General features: G+C 38.9%; 1 protein-coding gene across 18 annotated transcripts in view; it reads right to left on the minus strand.

Annotated features, from left to right (window-relative positions):
• The window catches only part of CFAP20DC (CFAP20 domain containing), a 291,535-nt gene that overhangs the window by 53,794 nt on the left and 211,837 nt on the right, over positions 1-25,904 (minus strand). For all 18 annotated transcript variants that reach the window (XM_073811274.1, XM_073811284.1, XM_073811278.1 and 15 more), the window contains one exon: positions 21,261-21,322. In XM_073811274.1, coding sequence (XP_073667375.1) covers positions 21,261-21,322 — 62 coding nt within the window. The remainder of the gene's footprint in view (positions 1-21,260; positions 21,323-25,904) is intronic.

The following is a 25,904-nucleotide window of genomic DNA, read 5'->3' on the forward strand; positions in this document are numbered from 1 at the left end:
ACAGCTCTAGCACAGGGTTAAGGTGCTAGGTTCTCATAAAAACTCCAACCTATTGCATATGGACCGATTCCAAATGCACAGGGAAAATGGGAACCACAGAATGTCTGATTTGGGGCCATCCCTCAGAGATGGATGTTTCTAGCATATTGGGCCTCTCAGATGAAGAAATTAAATTCACATTTAAACCCTATTTACAAAGGAAATCCTATTGCTGAGAATCCACAGACATTTTCATGTGCAGAGCACTGTACAAGGAATAATGGGGAGGCAATGGGGAATCAAAGAGAAAAATTCCATGACTTTAGATTGACCACCTCGGCTTCTAGGATTGATTTCCTAAAACCCAGCAAGGCTTGGTTGGTCCCCAAATAGAACACTAACATATTCCTATGCTGCATATCTGTATGAACAAATGGCTAGGGTGGGACTGTAGCAACTGCAATGACTATCATCATCACAATAGAAAACATGTTGACAATCCAGGGTGGAGTTGGACATTAGATATATATTTGGGGTACCAACATAGCACATAATTAAAGTTGATTTGAACTTAAATTTCCTTTTAGCCTTGCAATATTTGGGTTAAAGTCTGTGCCTCTGTCTCCTCACTCAGAATATTGGAATTATAGGACTGACAACACCGGGTTGTGGTAGAGATTAAAGTATAATATAGCATATGGAAACTCTCACCACTCAGTGCCTGCTACAGAGATGGAGTGAATAGTGATAGGTGTAGTAATAGTGTTAGTAGTTATTATTATTTGAAATTACAGAAAAAGATTCACTCTCAATCTTATATAACACCTTTTAGAGAGTTATAAGACAACTATGTGTTAAGTGCTTTGTAAGTAAGCCCTCAGCAAATCAACAGCATAAAACTTTGCAGCCTTTTAGAACTTTAACTAGAGAAAAATTGCCTTGAAATTAGAATACAAAATAAAACTATTTAAACCTTTCTACGGAATAACTGGGACTTAATGGTGCAGAAAGAGTAAGTGGGGTTTAATTTATTATTCTAATTTAGCTCTCTGGGCTTTTGTAAAGAATAACTACAGGGTATCATTTTCATCATTACATGTGTCAGATTATCAGATGCCATATTTGTGTACTGATTTCCATTTTCTTTTCAAAGTTTGGTTATTCCTTTATGTTCACTAGTCAAATAAAACAATGATATGCTAAAAAACAAGGCTCTGTGAGGTGAATGACAGTTTAATTTTCCCCTAGTGTTGGTTGGTTGCACAAGGAAATAAAGAACTGGAGAAAGCTGGCAGGATCTTAAGTTGACTAGATTTATTTCCCAGCAGTTGCAGGGTGTATTAATTGTAACATTTCAATTAACGAAAAAAATTGTGATAGAAGGCTGATGTGGGTGATAAACGGACTTTTGATCAGATATGATGGTAAAATGCCATTTTTAAAACATATGGAGGAAATAATCAGAATTCTTTTGTTGCTGGGACCATTCTAGTGGGTAAATTGGGCTTGCCAAGGAGGGTAATAATTCTTTCCTGTCGCCAAGCTACCATCATCCTCATTATAATTATTCATGGTGTTACAGCTTCTATTCAACCTAAAGATGGTCCTTGTTCTATAGAAAACTTACATGCTAAATTATAAAAAAGGCGGGAAGATACCGAAACACTGAAATACCAGAAAGAGCAAACTGACTATATTAGACTAAGAATTATACTAATGGTTCTTATCAATAAATTATCTTATTAAAGTGCAACATACACATAGAAACGTGCACAAATAATAAATGCACAGCTCAATGTATGATCTGAAAGTTACTATAAGCACCACCCGGGCCAAGAATAGAAGGTTCTTTCCCTCCTTCTCCTATTCATTACACTCGGTGCTCCCCCAAAGTAGCTCCGATGGTGACTTCTAACACTATCATTTAATAGGCTTGTTTTTGAACTTTGTATGAATGAAATCATACAATATGTATTCCTCAGCTGTCTGGCCTCTTTCCCTGAAAATTACATTTATAAAACTCATCCATGGTTTTGAGTGTAAATACTATTCTGTTGTGTGAATACATCACGGTTTACTTATGCCTTTTACTACTGAAGGAGATTGTGTTGTTTCCAATCTGAGGCTACCATGAATGTGTTTATGTTGAAAATTTTTTCCTCTTCCAACTTGGGTCCAGTGGTGGGAGCCCTGCAAATTAACTGACAATAGCCAGATTAGCAGGAGAAAAGACATAGTTCATTTACACATGTACATGGGAGTTGTTCAGTAATAAGTATCTCACTGAATAGCCAGAGATGTAAGTTTATAGACCAACTTAAAGTTTGCGGGGGAGGTTAGGGCTTCAGTGGGAAAGTACGGAAGGTTCTATTAAGTTTTTTGATGCTATTGGAAATGGGCAGTCTGTCTTCATGGCAGCTGAATGTCAGCTGTATTTTCAGAAGGCTCTGCTTTAGTCAGATAAGGGAAGTTCAGATAAGATTTCTTTCTTCGTCTCTGTAGCTCAAATGTTTTCACTTTTTTTTTTTTTTTTTTTTTTTTGCGGTACATGGGCCTCTCACCGTTGTGGCTTCTCCCGCCGCGGAGCACAGGCTCCGGACGCGCAGGGCCAGCGGCCACGGCCACGGCCCACGGGCCCAGCCGCTCCCTGGCACGTGGGATCCTCCTGGACCGGGGCACGAACCCGCGCCCCCTGCATCGGCAGGCGGACCCCCAACCACTGCGCCACCAGGGAAGCCCTGTTTTCACTTTAAAATAACCCTTCTATCAACTCTGGGGGGTCTGAGTGTGTCCCCGCAGTTTATGCATGTCTTTTGAGTACACATATGTATGTATTCTACTGGCTATATATCTATGGTATGTTCAGCTTACAGAGATGCTGCCAAAATAGCTTTTCAAGGTAGTTGTATCAATTTAAACTCCCACCAGCGGTGTGAGTTCCAGTTCCTTGGTAACCTTACCAAAATACTTGGTATTGTATATTCTAGCCATTGTGATGGGGTGTAGTGGGATCACAGGACATTTTTAATTTGCATTTCTCTGATTTTTAATGAGTTTGTGCACATTTTCCTACGTTTACTGGCTATTTGGATATCTTCTTTTGTGAAATGCCTGTTCAGGTCTCCTGGCCAGTTTTGCTTTCTTTTGAATTGCCTCCTTTTTCTTACTGATTTGTTGCTCTTCATATACTCTAGACATATATATTCTGGAGCCCCTCCTGTGTTGGCAATATCTTCTTCCACTCCGTGGCATGCCTTTTTATTTTCTTAAGTAGTGTCCTTTAATACGTTTCTACTTTTAATACAGTCCAATTTATCAATTTTTCCTTTATGGTTACTGAAACTTGAGACCTGTTTATAAAACCTTTTCCTACTCCAAGGTCATGATGCTACTCTTCAAAGTTGTTTCCTAGAATTTCATTGCTCAAAATGGTAGTCACCAGCCACAGGTGGCTACTGAGCACTTGAAATGGAGCTAGTCTGAACTGAAATGTGCTGTGAATATAAAACACACACTGGATTTTTTTCTTTTTTTTTTAACATTTCTAAGCCATTTTATTTTTTATTTATTTTTTATTGTGGATCCTACATTATTATTTTTTTACATTTTTATTGGAGTATAATTGCTTAACAATGCTGTTAGTTTCTGCTTTATAACAAAGTGAATCAGCTATACATATACATATATCCCCATATCTCCTCCCTCTTGCATCTCCCTCCCACCCTCCCTATCCCACCCCTCTAGGTGGTCACAAAAAACTGAGCTGATCTCCCTGTGCTATGTGGCTGCTTCCCACTAGCTATCGGTTTTACATTTGGTAGTGTATATATGTCCATGCCACTCTCTCACTTCGTCCCAACTTCCCCTTCCCCGTGTCCTCAAGTCCATTCTCTACATCTGCGTCTTTATTCCTGTCCTGCCCCTAGGTTCTTCATAACCATTGTTTTTTTCAGATTCCATATATATGTGTTAGCATACGGTATTTGTTTTTCTCTTTCTGACTTACTTCACTCTGTATGACAGACTCTAGGTCCATCCACCTCACTATAAATAACACAATTTCGTTTCTTTTTATGGCTGAGTAATATTCCATTGTATGTATGTGCCACATCTTCCTTATCCATTCATCTGTTGATGGACACTTAGGTTGCTTCCACGTCCTGGTTATTGTGAAGAGTGCTGCAAGGAACATTGTGGTACATGATTCTTTTTGAATTACAGTTTTCTCAGGGTATATGCCCAGTAGTGGGAGGCAACTGACCTCAAGTGACTAAAACTGCGTAAACAAAGCCTTATCAGATCCTTCAATCCTTTCCCAGTGAAGCCCTACTCACTCCCGAATTCCCCCTTATTGAGCTGCTATATAAACCCTTACCCCTGGCTGTTCAGAGAGCCATTGCTGGGTCATATGGTAGTTCTATTTTTAGTTTAAGGAACCTCCATACTGTTCTCCATAGTGGCTGTATCAATTTACATTCCCACCAACAGCGAGAGAGGGTTCCCTTTTCTCCACACCCTCTCCAGCATTTATTGTTTGTAGGTTTTTTGATGATGGCCATTTTGACTGGTGTGAGGTGATACCTCATTGTAGTTTTTTTTGGTACGCGGGCCTCTCACTGTTGTGGCCTCTCCCGTTGTGGAGCACAGGCTCTGGACGCGCAGGCTCAGCGGCCATGGCTCATGGGCCCAGCCGCTCCGCGGCACGTGGGATCTTCTCGGACTGGGGCACGAACCCGTGTCCCCTGCTTCGGCAGGCAGACTCTCAACCACTGCGCCACCAGGGAAGCCCCTCATTGTAGTTTTGATTTGCATTTCTCTAATGATTAGTGATGTTGAGCATCCTTTCATGTGTTTGTTGGCAATCTGTTTGTCTTCTTTGGAGAAATGTCTATTTAGGTCTTCGGCCCATTTTTGGATTGGGTTGTTTGTTTTTTTGATATTGAGCTGCATGAGCTGCTTGTAAATTTTGGAGGTTAAGCCTCTGTCAGTTGCTTCATTTGCAAATATTTTCTCCCATTCTGAGGGTTGTCTTTTCATCTTGTTTATGGTTTCCTTTGCTGTGCAAAAGCTTTGAAGTTTCATTAGGTCCCATTTGTTTATTTTTGCTTTTATTTCCATTTCTCTAGGAGGTGGGTCAAAAAGGATCTTGCTGTGATTTATGTCATAGAGACACACTGGATTTCAAGGACTTAATATGAAATAAAGAATGTAAGGTATTTCATTAATACAATATTTTATACTGATTGTGAAGGGAACAACAAACAACCAGAATGGCATAAAGACTGCTTTAAATTGAAAACATATGAACAGATGCAGAAATAAATCTTATCTGAATTTCCCTTAGGTGACTAAAGCAGAGCTTTTCAAGAATCAGCTGCTACAAACCCCCAACTCTGGGAAAGTCTCCAGTCAAGAAGGCAACTGACCTCAAGTGACTAAAACTGTGTAAACAAAGCCTTATCAGATCCTTCAATCCTTTCCCAATGAAGCCCTACTCACTCCCGAATGCCCCCTTATTAAGCTGCTATATAAACCCTTACCCCTGGCCATTCAGAGAGCCATTCCTTATTGAATGCTTCTACATGCATGTGTAATAAACCTTTTCTCCTGTTAATCTGCTGTCAGTTAATTCACAGCCGCCTGATCCCATCACTCAAACCTAAGCTGGTAGTGAAAACGATTTCCTCTACAATTACATGCTGAAAGATAATATTTTGAATATACTGGGTTAAATAAAATACATTATTAAAATTAATTTTACCTGTTTTAAAATTTTTAAATGGGTTACTAGAAAATTTTAAATTATACATGGGGCTCACATTCTATTTCAATTATTTTCTTCCTCTAGATGTGATTGCTTTGCTTCTGGCAGGCAACTAGGGTAGGGTCAGAGGGCTATCAGCAAGTAGAATGGTTCAAAATAAATGTGTATTGAGTCTTCCAGAGAGCTGGTCTATTTCTGGTTAATTTTGCGATCTAGGGTGTAGCACTTTGGAGCTTACTATGGCCTCTTCTCTTCATAGGTCCTGAATTCCAAGTTTTGTCCCCCAAGCCCATGAGGCTGTTGAAGGCTATGTTCAGCTCCTCAGCCTCTCAGCTACTACTTTCTGAAGTGGAATTTTCCTGAGAAAAGTGTCATAACATGCAGGCTGCCTTTCCTGGCTTCCCTTCTCTTTTGGAGCAAGGCTCCGTAAATTCTCACTGCCTTGGAAGTTCTCCAACGGCTTCAATCAGATGATTCTCATATTTTGTCTGGCTTTTCTGGTTGTTCTCAGAAGGAAGTTCAGTGTGAAACAACCAAGTGTGCCATTATTACAGGCAGAACTCATGCTAATTAATTTAAAAATATAGAATAAGAATCCGCCTGCCAATGCAGGGGACACGGGTTCGAGGCCTGATCTGGGAAGATCCCACAGGCCGTGGAGCAACTAAGCCTGTGCCACAAGTACGAAGCCTGCGCTCTAGAGCCTGCGAGCCACAACTACTGAAGCCCGCGCGCCTAGAGCCCGTGCTCCGCAACAAGAGAAGCCACCGCAATGAGAAGCCCATGCACTGCAAGGAAGAGTCGCCCCCACTCGCTGCAACTAGAGAAGGCCCGCGTACAGCAACGAAGACCCAACATAGCCAAAAAATAAATAAATAATTAAAAAAATATATATCATGCTTGTCATTTAATGTTGTAGGATTTTAATCATGGTTGATGTGGAGAACAGAGTCAGGGCTGTGGAGAAGAAGCAGTCCTAATCTCACTTCAGTCAAGGAAGGTTTTACAGAAGATGGAGGATGACTTTTAGAGTAGGAGATATTGGTAAGGTGATAATTTCAGAGTTAGGTAAGGCTAGGAATAAATTCCACTCGATAATCTAGCTGACTAAAGGAATAATGGAAATTCTAGTTCAAAGAAGACAAATGGATCATAAATCCCATGCTAATTGTGAGTGATGGTATTGTTTGGAGTACCTTACTAAGAAGGATTTTAAGTTTATGATGGGGCCCAGGGGCAAGAGGATTGTGACCCACTAGCAGTGTCTGCCACGGACAAAGGATGTGGGATAGCTGCACATGAGTGTGAATCATAACATCCCAGAAATCATATGCTAGTGAATGAATTATCATGTATTAACAGCATGACAATATTGGCCTGTTTGTAAATTTAAATAATTTAGATTCATCACGTAGGGGTTCCGAACATACCACCCAAAAGATGTTGTTTTGGCATTTTGATTATTTTGAGCTCAAGACATTTGAGAAACAACAGACTCAGGAAGGGTTCTCTGATCTCCCCCTTTCTACTTAAAAGTAGGACATGAAATTTACTGTGAGGAAGGTGCCCTTACTGGTACAGGGTATGATTTAATCACCAGAGACTCTTATCAGGCCAGAGAGAGCACTGAGAAGAATCTACGTAACAAACTTTACTAAAACAAAGCCTTATCTTCCGTTATTTTCCCCCATATATGTACCCTCCCATAGTTTGCCATTCCTAAAAGCCTAAACCCCTTTTCCTTTGTCTTGTCACTTGTCTTCAAATTTACTGTTCTTTGTTAAGATGATATATATACATAAAAGCTCCAAGTTCTAACCACCCGTTTGAGTTACTCATCACTGAGTTTTTCCCCTGTGTATGTGCACTGCACACATAAATAAAATTTGTATGCTTTCCTTTTGTAAATCTGTCTTTTGTCAGTTTAATTTTCAGGGCAGAATCTATGAGGGTAGAAGAAAAAAAGGATTTTTTCCTTCCCTATAATCATATCACGTTATATCAGCTGTTGATCAATATTAACCTGGTGGAAGATCATTAATGGCGGACCAAAGGACTTTATATTCAGCTATGATCTATTTTTGTACATATTTTGTACATATGTTACTTATATCTGTAATAAATGTTCTGCAGGGACAGTGAACATACTTTTCAAATTTATGGAAGACCTTGAGCCGAGAGAGAGAATAGGTTAGATGACAGATTTGAGATTCAGCATGATTTTGATAGTCAAGAAAAGTGGTTCAGACAGCAATATCTCTTTCACAAGTATTTACCAAGATCCAGTTTTGTGTCAGATCCTAGCATGAAATGCAATGGTGAGCAAAAATAGAGTTACTGCCTTCTTAGAGCTTACAGTGTGGAGCCTGAGACCAAAATCAGTCAGATAATCACACAAAAATGTATAAGTTTTGTGAAGTTAAAAGGTGCTATGAGAACACAGGGATAGGGACTTGAAGGTTCCCTAGGGGAAGTGTCACTTGAAAGAAAATCTAATGCATGAACAAGTATTAACCAGTCAAGGTGGAAGGCAAGGTAGGAGAAAGCATTCTAGGAAGAGGGAACAGTAGGCAAAGGCCCTGAAGCAGGCACATTCGAGAAAAGGAAAGGAGGCCAGTGTATCTAAAGCACAGATCTCCAGAAGGAAAATGGTACGAAATGAGACTGGCCCAGTAGGCATGGGCCAAGCCACTCAAGCCTCGCAGGCCATTGAACGAGTTTGATTTTTACCCTATGAGCAATGGAAAGTCATTGAAGGGATTTAATACGGGGGTGTCACAGTCAGATGTGTGTTTAGAAAAGGTTACTCTGACCACTCTGTAGGGAATGGGTATGGGTTGTGGTGAAAAAGCACATGTGGATGCTGGGATTCTACTTAGGAGGCTGCATCAATGGTCCAGGAGAAAGACGGTGATAGTTTTAGGTGACCAAAAGCCAAAGATAAGCCACTAGAGGGATATGGGGACTAAAAAAATGATTCAAGCTACAGTAATACACACAGTGTTCTAGTCAATGGCCAAACTGTAGTCCGGACTACTAGGTGATTTTATTCAATTTAGAGGATTTCAATTTGAAAAACTCAAAGACGTCCAAAGGAAGGCAATTAAGACTATGCCAGGACCAGGAATGGCAAAGTGGGCTTGAGACTGGAAAAGTGAGAGGCTGGAGGAGAAAATTAAACAACAAAAAAGCAATATTCAAAAATTTCAAGGGGTATCATGTGGGGAGAAGTTATAGGGAAGCCTATGTCAGCTCAGTATAAGGAATGCTCAGTAATGAAAAACACTGCCTTATGTTGCACTAAGCCTGCTTCCTTGGCAAAAATGTGCAGAGATGACTTTTGAAGAGATGTTGGGTTAAATCGTCTTGATAATCTCCAAACTCTCTAGGAGTGTCTGATTCTCTCAAAGTGTGATATTTTTTGGGAAACTTTATTCCTAACATTCCTAATATCCTTACCACCACTTTCTACCATTTAATGAAAATACATGTGCCAGTCCCTGCCCCAAACTCTTTACACATATTATCTCATTTAATCCTTACAATGACACTATAAAGTAGGTAGTAAAATATAACCTCTATTTTAGATAAACTAATTGAGGTTTAGAGAAATAAAGGATACAGATCTGGCATTTTAATTCCATTGACTGTGCCTTTAACCAGAATACTACATCGCTTCCTAAAACCACTTATTCTACTATATGCCAATGAGTCACATACTGAGCTCAACAATTTTAACCAATTTCTAAATCTTCAAATATGAAAGTATATGCTAACAAGCAATCCCCAAATCTCAGTGGCTTAAAAACAACAAAGGCTTATTTTTTGCTCATGTTAAATGTCCATAACAGATGAGCAGGAGAACTCTGTTTATCATGGTCATTCAGCACCCAGGCTGACAAAACAACCACCATCTTGAACGTTTCTGGTAGGTGTCAGAGGAAAAGAGAACTCTGGAGGGTTTCATTCTTGCAATTAAATGTTCCACCCAAGTAACAACATAAGCCATCTTTCTCACAATTCATTGGCTAGAACTAGTTGGGCTAATTGGGTCCACACAAAACCAAGTGGACTTAGAAATGCAATCCAACAATGTGCTTGGGGTTGAAACAGCTGGGACTATCTGGCAAATTGTGTTAGTAACTACTGCAGACCATAAATATGCAAGGAGACCAGAAATCATGCAAACAACTTTTGCTCAATACATTTCAGAATTTCTTTCAAGAAGAATACTGACTACATTTTTACATTAGCTTTTTTATTTACCCCAAGTTGAGAGTATTAACATTAGAAGAGGGGAAATGTACAAAACATGATGAATGAAAGTCTTCACTATATATGTAAAACATAACGTGAGCCATAATCATGTCTGGGATTCAAGCCCTGGGCATGCAATATTGGTATATTTATTTGCACTTGGGTTAGATACAAGTGTTCAGATAGAAAATATATTTTACTCCCTTACAAGTTACACTGTACCTAATTATGTAAAAAAAGCTATCATTGGTGAGCTGAGAGAAGATAATATGAAACAAGTGAAGCCTTACATTAGATTTTGAATATGAAGATGCTAGAGTAAAAACCATTTAAGTGCATTATAGAAATTTTACTCGGCAAATTCTTGACAATGGCAGTCCATCACTGTCAAATTAACTAAGAGTAAGATATTCAAATTCCAATTTTATTTTATATAAAAATATAAACCTCGTAAAAAGTTTTGCTTTCTGACACATATTTGTAATAATATAAAATAAAGCAAGTTATTTATCTTATGTATTGCTATGACTCAGAGTACTCAATTCAAATTTGAACTACTTTTATCTATTATCTGTGGGTAGATATAATAGTTTTATTCATAAGTACTCCATGATCTTAACCACAAAACTAAAAACCTGCAATGGAAATATGAAGGCATATCAGTGCCATCTATGAAGCATTTCACTGGAAATGGTTGTTAGAAGATAACAATTTCTTGTTGTAAGTGATTTAAATGCCCAAAGAGAAAGTACATGTGCTGTTAGGGTGCTTGAAACATAATTAAAATTTGTATCATAAATGCTAGTTTAGGAAATAACTGATTTTAAAAGCCAACAATATTTCCTGTAAGGTCGTTGCTGTGATATTTTAGATGGTACTTTTTTTGCTAATTCAAAAGCTACATATTTTAATAGAGAATGGTCCAAAACGTTTCTTAAGGTCAAACTGGAAATATGTTGATGATTTAAAAATGCAAGCAAAGTGCTTTATTATATTATACCACCACAGTGTTATTGTAGTTTAAAAATATCATTAAATCAGCACAAACCCGCACTTATCATTTCCTGCACATTTTTCAAGCTGAGCTGCCTTCTGACTATGAGTAATCTGTTAATCTGCTCTTTGCCTCACAATCCGTCAAAGTGACAGATTCATTCCTTCTCTAATACATAATATCTTCATTTACGGTATGCCTTGCTGTATGTTTCTTTTTGGCTAGCACTGAAATTTAAAATATCACAAGCAAATTTAGAGAATGCCACAAGGGTGGTGTTCTTGTTTGTTTCCCATTTCTTCCATTATTTCAGCAGGAGAAACCAAAACTTTCTGGATTCTTAATGTGACTTGATAGTATTTCCAAAATGAAGGCAATTTCAGGTTTCAATAAAAGTACTGTGAAAAAGGTCGGAAGAGGGCAAATGGTAAAATACAAAGTAATTGCATCCTTCACCAAGTCAAAACACTGACCAAAATGGAATTTTCTTGCAATACTAGTGGCCAGTGAATAGATTCTCTCTTTCTACCTCCAAACCCTTGATGTACAGAAAAAGATATGGAAAAAAAAAAAAAAAGCCATTCATCCAGTAGTTTAGGATGAATTGCCCCCCTCAAAGACAGGACTTCATTAGCATAAACATCACTACTTAATTGAAAGCCACACTGTGATTTTATTGAAGCTGAGAGCTTCATTTTTATCATGAGTTTGATTAACCTCAGGCCAGGCCAGATCTCAGGTTTCTTGTTATTTTGATAATACAAATGGTTCTGCTGTTTAAAAACTGTTCACTATTAATTCAACAGAAGATATTTTACCCTCCCCTCATTTCTTGCTTTAATTCAGTTGCTTATTAGTCTATAAGTCCTACAAATAAAGAGAATTAAGAACTGAAAAACATGAGAATATGTAAAATTCTAGCTAATTTCCTTTCATCTTAAGCCATAAAGTTCATTATCTACAAGTCACCATTTAGCTTCACTTGTTACTAATCCAAGCTTTCACATAATAAAACAAAGGACACTATTGCCTCAAAAGTCAAAAGCACACAAGTCATTTACCGTGAAATATGAGAAACTGCCTTCTAACCAGTCTTGTTTCAGCACATATATAATTTTCTTCCATGCATACACCCAATACCCAACAGCATTTTCTTGTCCTAAGCACCAAAGTGCATCTGATTTGTCTTTACTGAATGGCAAGGGAGCTAAAGGCTTTTAAAAATCAATGGACAAGAGTCAATAGAACAATAATGTTAGTGTTAATCCAATCAAATGAGCTAAAAGTTGTTTGCCTTTTCTCCTTCAAGAAATTTTAAAATTAGGCTGGACGTTTGACTTGTATGATATTTATTATACCGAGCGGGTTTTTATGAGGTAATGAACAGCAAAATATGAAGCTGTAAACTCCGGTAAACATAATATATTGCTAGAGCGAAAAATTATGTGTTCTAACTTTAATCAATTTCAGAATGTAATGTTTTTCATTAACAAGAGAAACAAAAGAATTATAGGGAAGAAGTAGAACCAACTGCCAACAAAAGCAGAGTTTGTGAGTGGGTACTGGGTTTGGAAAAGGCTGTGATTTCTGTGTGCCAGGCTTGGTCCATGCTCCCACACCCCGAGGCACCTTTCTTAAAGCATTCACACACAGCCTTGTTGATATGCAGGGTGTGGACTGCCTGTGCTGGGAGACTGCAAGCTCGCAGGGGGAATGTTAAAGTCATCTCTCCACGGTGCTTTGCACATAGTAGGTGCTTCAAAATACTCACTAAATGTTACTGAAGGTATGAACTGCAACACACTCTCATTCATTTCGTGTTTAAACAACCAGGGAAGCTATTCTGCGTTAGGTTACAAAGTGAGTGGTGAGGCAGTGAGTCTACGGATGTGACTGGCTGTGGCCATCTAACCATAATCATGGTCTTCCATATCTTAGGTTCACGTCATTATCCTGGACCTCAGCCTGCATTCCTCCCTTCTCCCCCTCAGACAGAATAGAGGTGAATGTTAGAAACTAGAATTAGTACTTCGATTTTTTTTTAAAAGGTGCTCATTACTCTAGAAGAGGAAGCTGAATCTTTTAATTAAAAGCTGAAACTGTAAAAAGTTGGAATGGTAAATAACTGTTTTAGTAGTTACCTTCTTTCCACGGGACCCTGGGCCAAAGATAATCTGAGTTCATCATATGGATGGATAACAGTGAATGGGGAGGCCTGGGTAATCGCAGGAGCCCCACATTTTGCTAGTTAAAAGTGCTAAGATTCTTCAGGGACCCATCATTTCGAACGTAGAAGCCTGGGGGAGGTGGGAGGAGAAGATGCAATCTGTTGTTCTGAAACTCTTGTGCAAATGGGTTTTGTGAATTTGTAATTTTGGAAAACATAACAATACCTAAAATATTGATGAGTATATCCTCACCCCTAACGGCAGAAGACTCTCTCATGGAGTACAGCTGGAAAATTAGGAGACTCGGGTTGAAGACCTAAGCCCCAGTGGCCTGACAGACCTGGTCAGAGAGCACGCAGGCAACTCAATCGAGAAGCTGCAGAGGGGACCGGCGGGTGCCCAGGCAGCCAGGGCCAGAATGAACAAGTGGAGAGCGTGAATACAAAGAAATAGTGGTCCAGTGGGTAGGGGTGGTACCCAGTTCTCTGGGGTGACAAGTACTTACGGCCTGGGGCAGGGTGATTTGAGCAGGTATGCACTCTTGAGCTAATAGGCCCTGGTAGAATAAATGATCAAACCAGGACTGAAAATGGGCTGGGTAGGCCAAGTGCCAAGAGCAGAGGAGGAAGGAGAAGGGATGGGGCAGGGACTGCCAGCTGTCTGACCTTGTTGGTAATTGCTGGGTCCTCTGAAACCCAAGGAGAGTGGTGGTCCTAAAGTTGTGTAGGGTGGGGGCCTAGGTTCAGAGTGGTCAGAGGTGAGAAGCAGGATGATTCCCCAGGGATTCCATTTGCTACCAAGGGTGACTTTAGCTTGGGTTTTCACTGGGGCAGGGCTAGACAGGCTAAAGCCTGGCCTTTGCTGTAGACTGGGGAGGAAAGGGGCCCAGCTGAGTCTCTTTGTACAGGTGTTTTTACAGTCTGTTGTGAAGTTTAGACCACTGAACTGAGGACCCCTCTAGAAGCATGAAGGGCAGGGAGTCACTTGGGTCAAGAGGGTACCTGCACCATAGGCTCAGATTCGTCCTCTCTCTTTCTCTCTCTGTATACATATATACTTTTTTTTCTTCATTTCCATTTGCTTATCCAGATTCTGTTAATTGGTGAGGGTAAAGTACACATTCGACAGCAGTGCCAACCCAAGCAGATTTCTAGCCGTTGGCACCCTCACTCCATGAAATGGGCATGAATAGGCAAATACGGATAAGCAACTTCCAGTAAGAATACAGAGAAAATTCTCAAATTCAATACAAAAGTCTCTAAAGTTTTAAAATGATACATTTGCCAGACACTTTAGATTGTGCATATCTTCTGAGGGATCATTTAAAACAAATTCATGAAAGAGATTTCATTTATTACAAGTGGGAACAGGGCCAGGTTCCAGACACCCTCAAGGGAGAAAAGTATACAGGTGCTCCTGGGTTCCAGCTAACAGTTAAGTACGCAACGATGCAGCTAGTGTAGAGAGATGAGGAAAAGTCATTTTTGTGAGGTGAGATTTAATGAATTCAGCACACATTTCTTCAGTGTCTCCTTTGTGCCTGGCACTGTTTGAGGAGCTAGGGATATAGTGAGCAAGAGAGATAAAGGCCCTATGTTCATGAAGTTTACATTCTAGCATATTCTGGAGGGGTGTGTGTGTGTGTGTGTGTGTGTGTGTGTGTGTGTGTGTGTGTAGACAACAAGAAACAAGCAAGTAAATATCAGGTAGTGAAATGTACTATGGTAAAAACGAAAAAGATAATGTAATGAGGCTGCCTGGGGCTACTTCAGGTTGGATGCTAAGAAAGGGGCTCTCTGAGGAGACGACATTTAGATGGAGACCTGAAAGACAGGAAGAGGCTGCTATGTCCTTTCTAGGGTAGGGAATGCCAGGCGGAGGGGCCATCTCATGCAAAGCTCTTATGGTGAAACCAAGCCTGGAGTATCTGAGAAAATGAGGCAGGACGGTGGTATTTGACCCATAGTGAGCAAGGTGCACAATGGTACAGAACACGGTCTGAGTGGTGGGCATTCAGGATAAGGAGCACGACTTGACCCTAAGAGCAGAGGGAAACCTTTGGGAAGTTTTACACGGGGGGACGCTTCAGGTCCGTTTAGGTGTATCAATACCACTCGGGTTGCTGAGTGGAGAATAGACTGTAGGGGCCAAAGGAGCAGAGAAAGCAGGTGGAAAGCTATGGTATTTGTTCAGGTGAGGGATGATGGCAACATGGCTAGGATTGTAGCAGTAAAGAGACAGCACTGGCTGGACCTGGCATATACTATGGTTGGAGGGTGTACCAGTACAACTTTCCGAGGCTGGACGTGGGTGGGTTAGAGAGAGAAACCAGGGAATGCTCTTGGTTTCTGACTTGAGTAAAAGGGCGATGATGGTGGCATTTTTGAGATGGAGAAAACTGAAGAAAGAACAGATGTGTGTAGAGGGAGAGAGAACCAAGTTATGTTTGGCAATGGATTTGAGGTATACATTAGAGATCCAAGTGGATTGGATATCTGTCAAATTGGCAGCTTGGAGAGATGAGTCTGAAATTCAGAGGAGGGTCAGGATTGGACATATAATTTTGAGAGTCATTAGAATATAGAAGGTATTGGAAGCTATTATTAAAGAGATTGTATAAATAATACATATTATATTATGTATTAAAGATTAGGGCCATTCTAATGGTTACCAGTGTCTATGGATCTCTGGGTTGGCAGGGAGTGGAACATACATGAAAATCAGATTTAAACTCTGTCCAAACAAGGGCCTTTCACAAAACACAATTTTATCCTGGTAGTGGATAAAGCAATACCATTGTCCTTCCATTTTCAGAAAAGGAAGGGGGAAACTCTTGCAAGGATGTAGGAAAATATTTGAAACTTAACTGGTTAATATTTAGGATGAAGATTTTCATTTCTCCATGGTATGTGGGCATACCTCCCTGCTCCCTCCCTCAGCTCACATTCTGATGGAGCCCCTACCCAAGCCAGGCTGTGCTGAGCATCACAGGGAAGAGAGACACCATTCTGTCCCCAGGGAACCTGGAAAACAGCATGACAGGTCCTCAGTCAAGGACCTTATATCAGACCTGAGGAATCTGAGTATGGAAAGTCACTTCCCTACAATGAGCAGGTGTGAATTTGTGGGAAGGGGATTATGAAACGAGAGGCACCAATATGGATAGCTTTTCCTCGGTAAACCTAACAATAGAAATGATGAAAGTAAAAACTGATGCCTTTGGTTTTACAAACAAATCATTAAGATTTAATGCCAAAATATAGGTAGTAGAAAACAACAACAGTACATTTAGAGAAACTGTGTGCACAGTTAATCAGGAAAACCTCTGTTGTGCTTTGGTCTAAGGAGGAATATTTGTTAAAAATATGACTTGTTTTAAAATCATCCAAACTTAATCATTTGAAGATGAAAATGACATACAAGTTCTGTATTTAATTTTGTTTATACATTTTCTCTCTCTTGTGTTGGTGGGGGAAAAAAACCTTAAGCAATAGAAGAGAAGCTCATCTCCTGACTGTTGGAGAGAAAAGATAAATGAAGCCACCGTGATCAGTCCAGAGCAGTGCCTGTAGGTTACAGTGACAGGCCAGCTCGCCTTGGTCAGGCCGGCTGAGCCAGTGTGAATCGAGGTCAGTGATTATTAATCATCTGTCAAAGTCTACAGGGATTTATCGGATAATGATAGTTATAAGTATGTTCATATCGCACAAACAGGTGGCAAGGCTGCAAAGGATTCAAGCCCTAACACAATCTGCAGGACATTTTAAAAAATTATGGATAAATGTTAAATCATAAAGCAAACAGGTTAGAAAGGAAACCATGCTGTTCATGACTGTTTGGTCAGTCTAGAATTATTTTCTATATTGTTTATTTCCATAAACATTTGGAACCTTACAGAGCCTTTGACCACCTTCCCTCCTCCCCCCTTAATTTACCAATGAGTTATAAAAATAGCAAGCGTAATCATCATTTGAAACGCAAGACTGGTTATCGACTCCATCCATATGAACAGACAACCAGAATGTAATCACAGCTTACTTTATAAAACCTGTTCCTGAGCAAAAATATCTTGAGCTGTTCTGAAGAATCTACATGAACACATACGTAGATGTGCCTAAGGGACAGCTCTAAACCCTGCAAACCAATAGACGGCATTTTAAAATAAATGACTGAAGACTGTGAACGGCATCCATTTTGCTCGGTTTGGCAGCATGTAAGTTTACATGCTAGGAAACATTACTCAACATGAATGAACTGTGAAATTGTTTCCTCCTCCCAACACTCCTTTAAATTGTATTAGATTATGTTAGCCATTTCTGCACATTGTCATACAAGCTGTCAGTGCCCCACGACGCAGTGTGGGTGAACAATGGAAGCAAGGGCCCCAGCAACTGAGATGCTAAGTGTCCATCAGAATGTTAGGCAAAAATAGTGGGAAATATCACCCCCGTCCCCCATGCCTACCAAAGCAAGGGGAAATGGCTTTGTTGCAAATCTAGACACACAAGGGAATATGATTTGGTGAACCATGTGTATTTCAATCCCCAGATTGCAAACTTCTCAGGAAATGACTAACATTGTATCCCACCCTCCGTCCAATATCAAGCATTGTCCTCTGAGTGCAAGTGAACTCCTTTACTCTAAGGAAACCACTATATGAATATATGCAGAGTTTTAGCCATTTTTACCCTAGAGATAACTTTTCAAAACACAAATTTGTCTGCTTCGTGGACTGCATACTATCTTTAACTTTACTCATCAGTATATAAAACTAAGAAGGTAATTATGGTACAGAAATAAAAATCTTTCCAGAATAAAATGTAAATAAAAGACTGGGCATATTGGTTATTCTGTTATATTAATAAAGCTTGGGGATACTGGTTATTCTGTTATATTAATAAAGCTAACTGAAAGCTGACTCTCTAAATATGTACATATGTGGGTATGAGTACATATAATTTACAAATCTTATGTTCTTAGGTCTCTGGAGTAGTTGCAGATATTTCACTGACGCTAACATGGCCATTTCACCTCCCAAAGGGCACCATCATACTCTCCTCTTGGAGGACCTGCACACACATGTCCCCGATCCCCGTCATGTTTGCATTATTTTGATCACAACAACACTTAATTCAGGAAATCTAGAGCCTTCCTGCTTCTCATGTGTTGCTCAGAGCTTCTGCACACCAAACTTTCAACAAGGTTCAGGCGAGATGCTTGTTTATCCAAGGGGGTAGACTTAGAGACTTACCTTTTCATTTCTTATTTTTTCAATAGTCATTATTAGTATCTTTTAACTTCAAAGTTTAATTTTAAAGTTCTGTATTGTAGGATCTAAAGCATGGGATACTATTTATAAGAAATATAATACAACTCTTAAGAAGAATCATATCTCTCAATTTTAAATTAAATCACATGTATTACATGATTCAGTTTATCCCATTTTTATATGATGATCCATGCTGACCTCATAATTTTATCATCTTCTTTATTTATGGTCCAATAATGCCTTTCTGCCAATTCTCCAAGCTACTGGATTTACGAGCCAAGAGCTAAGCCATGTAATCTGCAGATTTTCTGAACAGCCATATAATAATTTTCTAGGAAACTGGTGGATAACCTGCTGGAAAATGGTGTTGGCAGCATTTTATTTTTTGCTTTGAAATCTGGCTTTTAATTTTATTATGTGAAAATGTAGATTAATTTTTCATAAATGAATGAACATTTAATTGGTTAAATAAAATATGCTGTCTGTTTAGCTGGTGAATTTTCTTATGTTCTATCTTTGGGAATCAAATTTTAAAAGAGATTTAAAATCCAATACTACCACATCTAAACATTAATTAGTTAATCGAATAATATGAGGTATGTTTCCTATATAGGGCAGTGTTCCCCTTAATAGTGGAACTGGTTTTCATATGGAAAGTCTATAATGAGTCTCATCAAAGTCACAAAATCATAAATCTGTAAGTGACCTCAGAGAGCTTGTTGTAACTGAAATCGTTTCCTTTACACATGAGGGTGTTCTTATTATTAGGTCTGAACAGTTTGAGAGGCTTGTCTGAGATCATACACTGGGTTAGTAGCAGAAGTAGGATGAAAATTAGGTCCCCATTTTCCTTTTATTGAAACAAAATGCTCCACTTTCTAACATCACTTTCCATCACTTTCATTTACTCAGCTTACAAGTCGTGACTGTTATAATTTGGACCAAAGTTGGATTTCCAATTACCTTGAAAGCTTATTCATATATAGATAAAGAGTTTATTGGTCAAATCTAGATGAGCTGCAAGATTGCAAGAGACATATACGCATATCAAGAGATAACTATTTTGAAGAACGTTTAAACACCTTTTTATATACACTGAAATTACAATCTCAGTTTTCAACTCCTTATCATATTTATTATGACAGTGACAATTCCTCCTACTAGGTAACATGCAAGAATGACCAGATCAAGTATGTAGACCAGAAACATGTAGAAGAGATTACTAATAAAGAACACTTACTCTACCTACGTCATGAATATTCTGGACCCCAGTAAAAGTCCTGTAAACCACGTATGTGGTTTCCTGGTAGCCATGTTAATTTTACATGGCTTGGTTGGTTGGCTCTTCATTGCTGATTGGACCAGAAGTGGATACTTGGCCCAAGCTAGGCCAATCACATTCTTTCTCCTGGAAAGTAGGAATTGGGATTCAGACATAGACTGTCAGCCTCAGCATGTATTTTGAAATGTAATATGTAAACTCAAGACAGCTATATGTGACTGAGAAGTAAAGAAAGCTGGTGCTTAGAAGAATTGAGCACATAGGAAGAAGCAAACAGAGATGGGGTGAGGATACTGCCTGCCTGCCTCTCTGCTTTCTAGTTCCTAGTTTCAGATCCCTCCTGAGGCCTGGTTGCCCTTGGCTTCCAGGATACAGCCCTGTATTCTTATTTAACAAATTCCTTCTGCCTGTCTCTCTCAGGTGAGAGAGCTTGATAATGAGATGCATTTAGATAATGGGGTGCATTAGTTATTATAATAACTAATTAGATAATTAGTTATTATAATCTTATGATAACTAAGATCCTGTGGGTGGAGCCCAAGATAGACTGATTTTCAGTAAATTCTTGGTATTTAATAAACAGTAATAAAGTGATATTGACTTATACTGATAAACTAGCTTATTTAGCTATTTTTAGAAAGCCATATAACACTACATATATTTCAAAACTTGAATTCAGATTCACTTATCTCTAATGAGCCTAATATAATAAGGTTCTTCTATATTGTCAAATGACTCACGTGTCAATGACATTTTTGAAATAATAAAATAATTTTGAGATTACGAACTTTGAAATTACGAAAAAAGAGAATGGCCACTTGAACTCATATTAGCTATCTTTTTTTTTTTTTTTTTTTTTTTTTTTGCGGTACGCGGGCCTCTCACTGCTGTGGCCTCTCCCGTTGCGGAGCACAGGCTCCGGACGCGCAGGCTCAGCAGCCATGGCTCACGGGCCCAGCCGCTCCGCGGCATGTGGGATCTTCCCGGACCGGGGCACGAACCCGCGTCCCCTGCCTCGGCAGGCGGACTCTCAACCACTGCGCCACCAGGGAAGCCCATATTAGCTATCTTGATGAATGTAAAGGCACCAGGTGATACAAAAAAAATTCATGCCTAAAATGTACTAAACTTCAAAGACCTATTAAGATGAAACACCTATGAAAATAGAATAATACTGAATAAATGAACACTTAAAGAGAGCTTGCTATGTGACAGGAACTGTGCTAAGGATTTTTCATGTATTATTAGTCCATATGATCCTCCCCAAAATACTACGAGGTAATTATTATGCCTGAATTACGTTGACTTAAATGATTTTCTCAAAGTCCCACAGCTAGTAAAAGGCAGAAGTGCTATTTAAACCTAGTTACACTATTAACCATGAGACCATAGTCTGATTAAGAAAAGCAGGCTGAATTAAAACATCTATAGAAAAGAACTTTGGAAGCCCTTTGGAAGTTTGGAAAACAATTTCATGAAACCAAGAAAAATGCACAGTCAATTCCTAAATAATCTTAAAAAAAATTTAGCTAATTAATGATTCTTACCGGGGGTTAGAAGGAGAAGGTGGATTCATTTCTTTCTGATAGTGACGACCCTGGTTGACAGGCTGTAAAAGACAAAACATTTGTGAGGTACTAATCAGCATAATGCTCTTTACAGGTACTTTCACATGCACTCTCATTACTGTAATTTTTTCCTGAGAAACAACCTGTAAGAAGGGGCTGGTTTATTTTACAAAAAGTCGAAGGCTGTTTGGGAGACCCAGCAAGTAACAAAGCGGTATATGTAAGAAGACACAGGTTATCAGTCACTGGATTAGACAGCATCTACGGCGTAATTAAAGTTCATGTGTGGAATCCTCCTCCTTGTGGAAGTTTTATACTGTTAACAAAGTTTGCTATTTCCAGATACAACAAAACAAAACAAGACATCTCCTGGAACTAATGCTGTATAGCAAGTATTAGCAATGACCTGGAGACCCGGAGATATAGAATATATATATTTATATCTCAATGTTACTAAGTTTGCAAGGATAACTTCTATTTCTTTTTGGGTCTTCATTGCTGTGTGCGGGCTTTCTCTAGTTGCGGCGAGCGGGGGCTACTCTTCGTTGAGGTGCACAGGCTTCTCACTGCAGTGGCTTCTCTTGTTGTGAAGCACAGGCTCTAGGTGCGTGGGCTTCAGTAGTTGTGGTGTGCAGGCTCCATAGTTGTAGCTCGTGGGCTCTAGAGCGCAGGCTCAGTAGTTGTGGTACACAGGCTTAGTTGCTCCGTGGCATGTGGGATCTTCCCGGGCCAGGGATCGAACCGGTGTCCCCTGCATTGGCAGGCGGATTCTTAACCACTGTGCCACTAGGGAAGTCCTCTATTTTCATTATTGGAATTACACATGTACATCTTAGGTCAAGGTGGTCATTTTCCCTGAGTGTATAATAAAACCTCAAGCATTAATCAGAGAACTGAAAAAAGTGATGCCAATACCTGACAAAAATATGAAATCTGAATTTCCCCCTCCGCAAGAAATCTTTAAGTTACTACCTTTTTCAAAACATAGGTAAACAGCTTCATTCCATGCAAGCTTTAAACACTTGCCTCCAATGGAACTTGATGTTTTTCCTTTGTTCTATAAAGGGAGAAAATTTCATTATACCTGATAGAAATTCTCTTTTTGAATATCACCTCAAAGTATTTTTCTTATGTGGTTAACAACCGTGTAATTCTAATATGAAAATCATTTTTAACATTTTCATTTTCTTACAATTTGGAATTTGGTACACATTTTTGAACTGCATTTAGAGGGCTTCTGTTACTTCCTTACCTAATGGGTTTGGCGTTAAGGTTTTCTCAGCCATAATGTGGACCCATAGTGCTGACCCCAACTGAAGAAAACAGCGTAGCAATGATGCCTGTACATAAAAGGCACATAGTCCTTATTTTCCACATATTCCTTATTTTAATGGGTCCTAAAATATTAATGACATGGGTGATGGGAATTCTTTAAACTGTCTTCCTCTATAAATAATCTCTTGGAAGTGTTCCTTTAATTTAAATCAAACACCCTGTCTAATAATCACAGTCACTTAGCCTATCTGTGATGTCCCATGAACTTGAATGTACTCAGATACTTTGGTAATTGAACCAATATCAATGCATCACCATTTCAGTAATAAGAAAAAACAGCTGGGAGAACAGTGGAAGGAAAAACATGTCATAAGACATATTTGATCTCACTGGAGAAATAAGACTTCCAGCAATTTGCAAGTGAAATTTAGTTCTATGATTTAGGCTTTATTATTTCACAGCAAAAAAGGAATTAGTAAGCAAGGGGACTAACAGGTTCTCCAGACAAACTCACAGTGGTGCAGAAATACTCCTGATAATACATTCATTAGTATTCGTCCAGAATTTCACCTGTACTCAGGCCTCTAGTGAATGGATCTCTGCCTATTTACTTTTAGAGGCATTTAAATAACTCTCTATGCATCACAGTCCTGCTATTCAGGTAAATTTCCATTTTCTTAATTTTATACTGATAATTGTATTTTATACCTGTCCCTAACCCCCTTATTCCCAATGACTTACTCCAGTCTCTGGAGAACAGAAATGGTTACAGAATCCTATTTGGTTTGTGACCGAGTTCTTACATAGACTACATAGACTGGCCCTTTCATGTTTGCTCATGTTTATATAAAACAGATCCAATGAAACAAGCAGTACAAAAGAACACTAAAATAAAAGATTCACATTCACAGTGATTTTTAAGTGTTAGAAAACAGAAAAATAATCAGTGGAAACTTTTTGAAGTAGTAAGGACTGCTGACATGAATAGACAGAAAAGTAAATGAAAAAATTCAGTTAAAAATAATTGTAGGGTAGTAGAACTCACTCTGAATATCCAATTCCTTAATTTTTACTATTGAAAACTAATTACCAAGTTTTTACCCCCAAATATTTCATTCAATAGCCAATTTAAATTGAATAATAGCAAATCATGGCACAGCATTCTGACTCATACCTGTCACTGCTGTAAACTGACTTATAAACCCTAATTGCTAATGACTCTGTTGGGCAAGGATGCAAGTCTTGCTTTGAAGTGGGTACAATACAAAACTGGGTGATCCCAGTTCCCTTTCTCTGTACATGTCTCCTAATTTCATAATCAGACTCAGGGACAGGAAGGGATATGGCAATGATGCAGCTAAAAGGCTCCTTCAAGATATTTCAGCTCCCATAACTTTGCTGTGATGCTTTCAAAGGGCAGAGCTTTCACTTCAATGATGTCATTTTGCTTTCCCAGGCCCAAATAAGAATAAATGGGAATGTGCCTAATGGCTTCTAAAAGCTCTCTGAACATGGTGGGGTGGAGGTAGGGGGAACAGATGGGCTTCTGAAGCCAGATGTCCCCATCCACGAATGGAATAGATACATTTCTGTACCTGTGCAGCAGTAAACCTATTTCTACTATTCTAGGTAGGTAACATTCCATGAAAGCACAAGTTAAAAAAATAAAATTGATTTTGGAATTCAGTCGCATTTAGAGAGTTCCATAAGAAGCAGCAAAGGAATAATAACTAACTCCTACAAATAACTATGACAACAATAATAATAGCAGTAACTGATATTTATTGAGTACTTACTCTGTGTTAAAACCTTGATAGGTATTATCTCATTTGATCCTCACAGCAATTTTATGAAATAGATAGGATTAACAACTCCATCTAACAGAGGAGGAAATTCAGACACTGGGTGTTAACCTAAGGTCATGTCAGTCAGGAAATAGTGGGGCCAGAATTTGAACCCAGGCAGTCTGATTCCGTAGTTTACCCTCTGAACCAGTAAGCTGTAGTGCTTAACCCAGCTCAGGGGTTCACCTAAAGTGGTGAATACCTAAGTTTCTGAATAACAAGTATGACAAACTCAGTTCAGTTAATGGCAGGAAGAAAAAGTAGTCCTGAAATACATTTATTTGATATATATAAGACTATCTCCTTGCCATAAATTAAATTAATTTGATTTCATTCTTATGACATGTCACTATATATTTAAAATTAAAGAAAATAAGTTTGCCACATTGCTAAATTTGGGACAACATAAGATATAATAGACAATACTCTAAGAATGAGAAAAGTTTATTTCATGGGGTGACTTTCATAGTCCCTAAACACAGAACAACTTGCACATTTCAATATTTTCTCCTGACAGCACAGATATTACACTGACTCTGATATTAATTTTTGTATATTATTTCTGTGGTGGTATAAAGAACAGCTGCTCATCTGATTTATCTGCAGCTTAGCACAATCAACTACTTACGCTTTTAGTTCAGGACCATTAAAAGAAAACTAATACCCAAAGAGAGCTAAGAAGTTAATGAATCTACAGGCCAGAACAAATTAAGACCTATTACCTATAAAGAGCCTGAAATGCCAATGTATTACATATTGGACACATAGCAACCAGCAATCATCGTGTAAAAAACACTGATATGCTGATGAGCCAAAAAACGGAACAGATCCTAGAAACTTGGGACCTTGTCCTTTTGGTGGCGCTGTTGCTATGCACTAGTGTCAAAAACTACACTCACGCGAAATTAACTGCTACCGAGCACAAAAAGCTTTGCTTTTCCATAATCAAGCTGCTAGAAATTTTGGGGTGAGGGAGAGAATTGAAGGCTAAATTAAAGGACGGGAGATAAGATAATCCTGCCATGTTAAAAGGTAAAGGCAATATTTTTCTGTTGTTACGCAAAACATATGAAAATGGCAAAAATGTTGCAAGGTTAATCAAGACCATAAATAACTTGTTAGAGAACCTCACCATATGCTTGTAATCCTATTAAGTGCATTTTGCCTCGTTTTTCTCCAGATATCATGCTCTGCAGTGTGCCGTGTTGATGGATACATGTGAGGATTTTTTTTTTTAACAAGCTGAGGAGTCTTACATGCTTGATATTAGGTTATGGGAATTGTTAACTTGAAGGAATGATGGCTTTGAGGCATCTGCTGACAGGGTAGCATGCATATGAGGCATACTTTTCTTGAATCTAGGTTAGAGGTGGGACCGAGAAATAATGAAATATTGAAATAATGAGTTTATTTGTCAAGCTCTGAGGGGTCAGTCTGAATTCTAATGGTTAAGTTCACATCAAAACAAGCACAACAGAACATCTGCCCATTCTTACAGCCCTCA

This window comes from Tursiops truncatus, chromosome 10 (assembly GCF_011762595.2).
Source record: "Tursiops truncatus isolate mTurTru1 chromosome 10, mTurTru1.mat.Y, whole genome shotgun sequence".
Classification (NCBI taxonomy): domain Eukaryota; kingdom Metazoa; phylum Chordata; class Mammalia; order Artiodactyla; family Delphinidae; genus Tursiops; species Tursiops truncatus.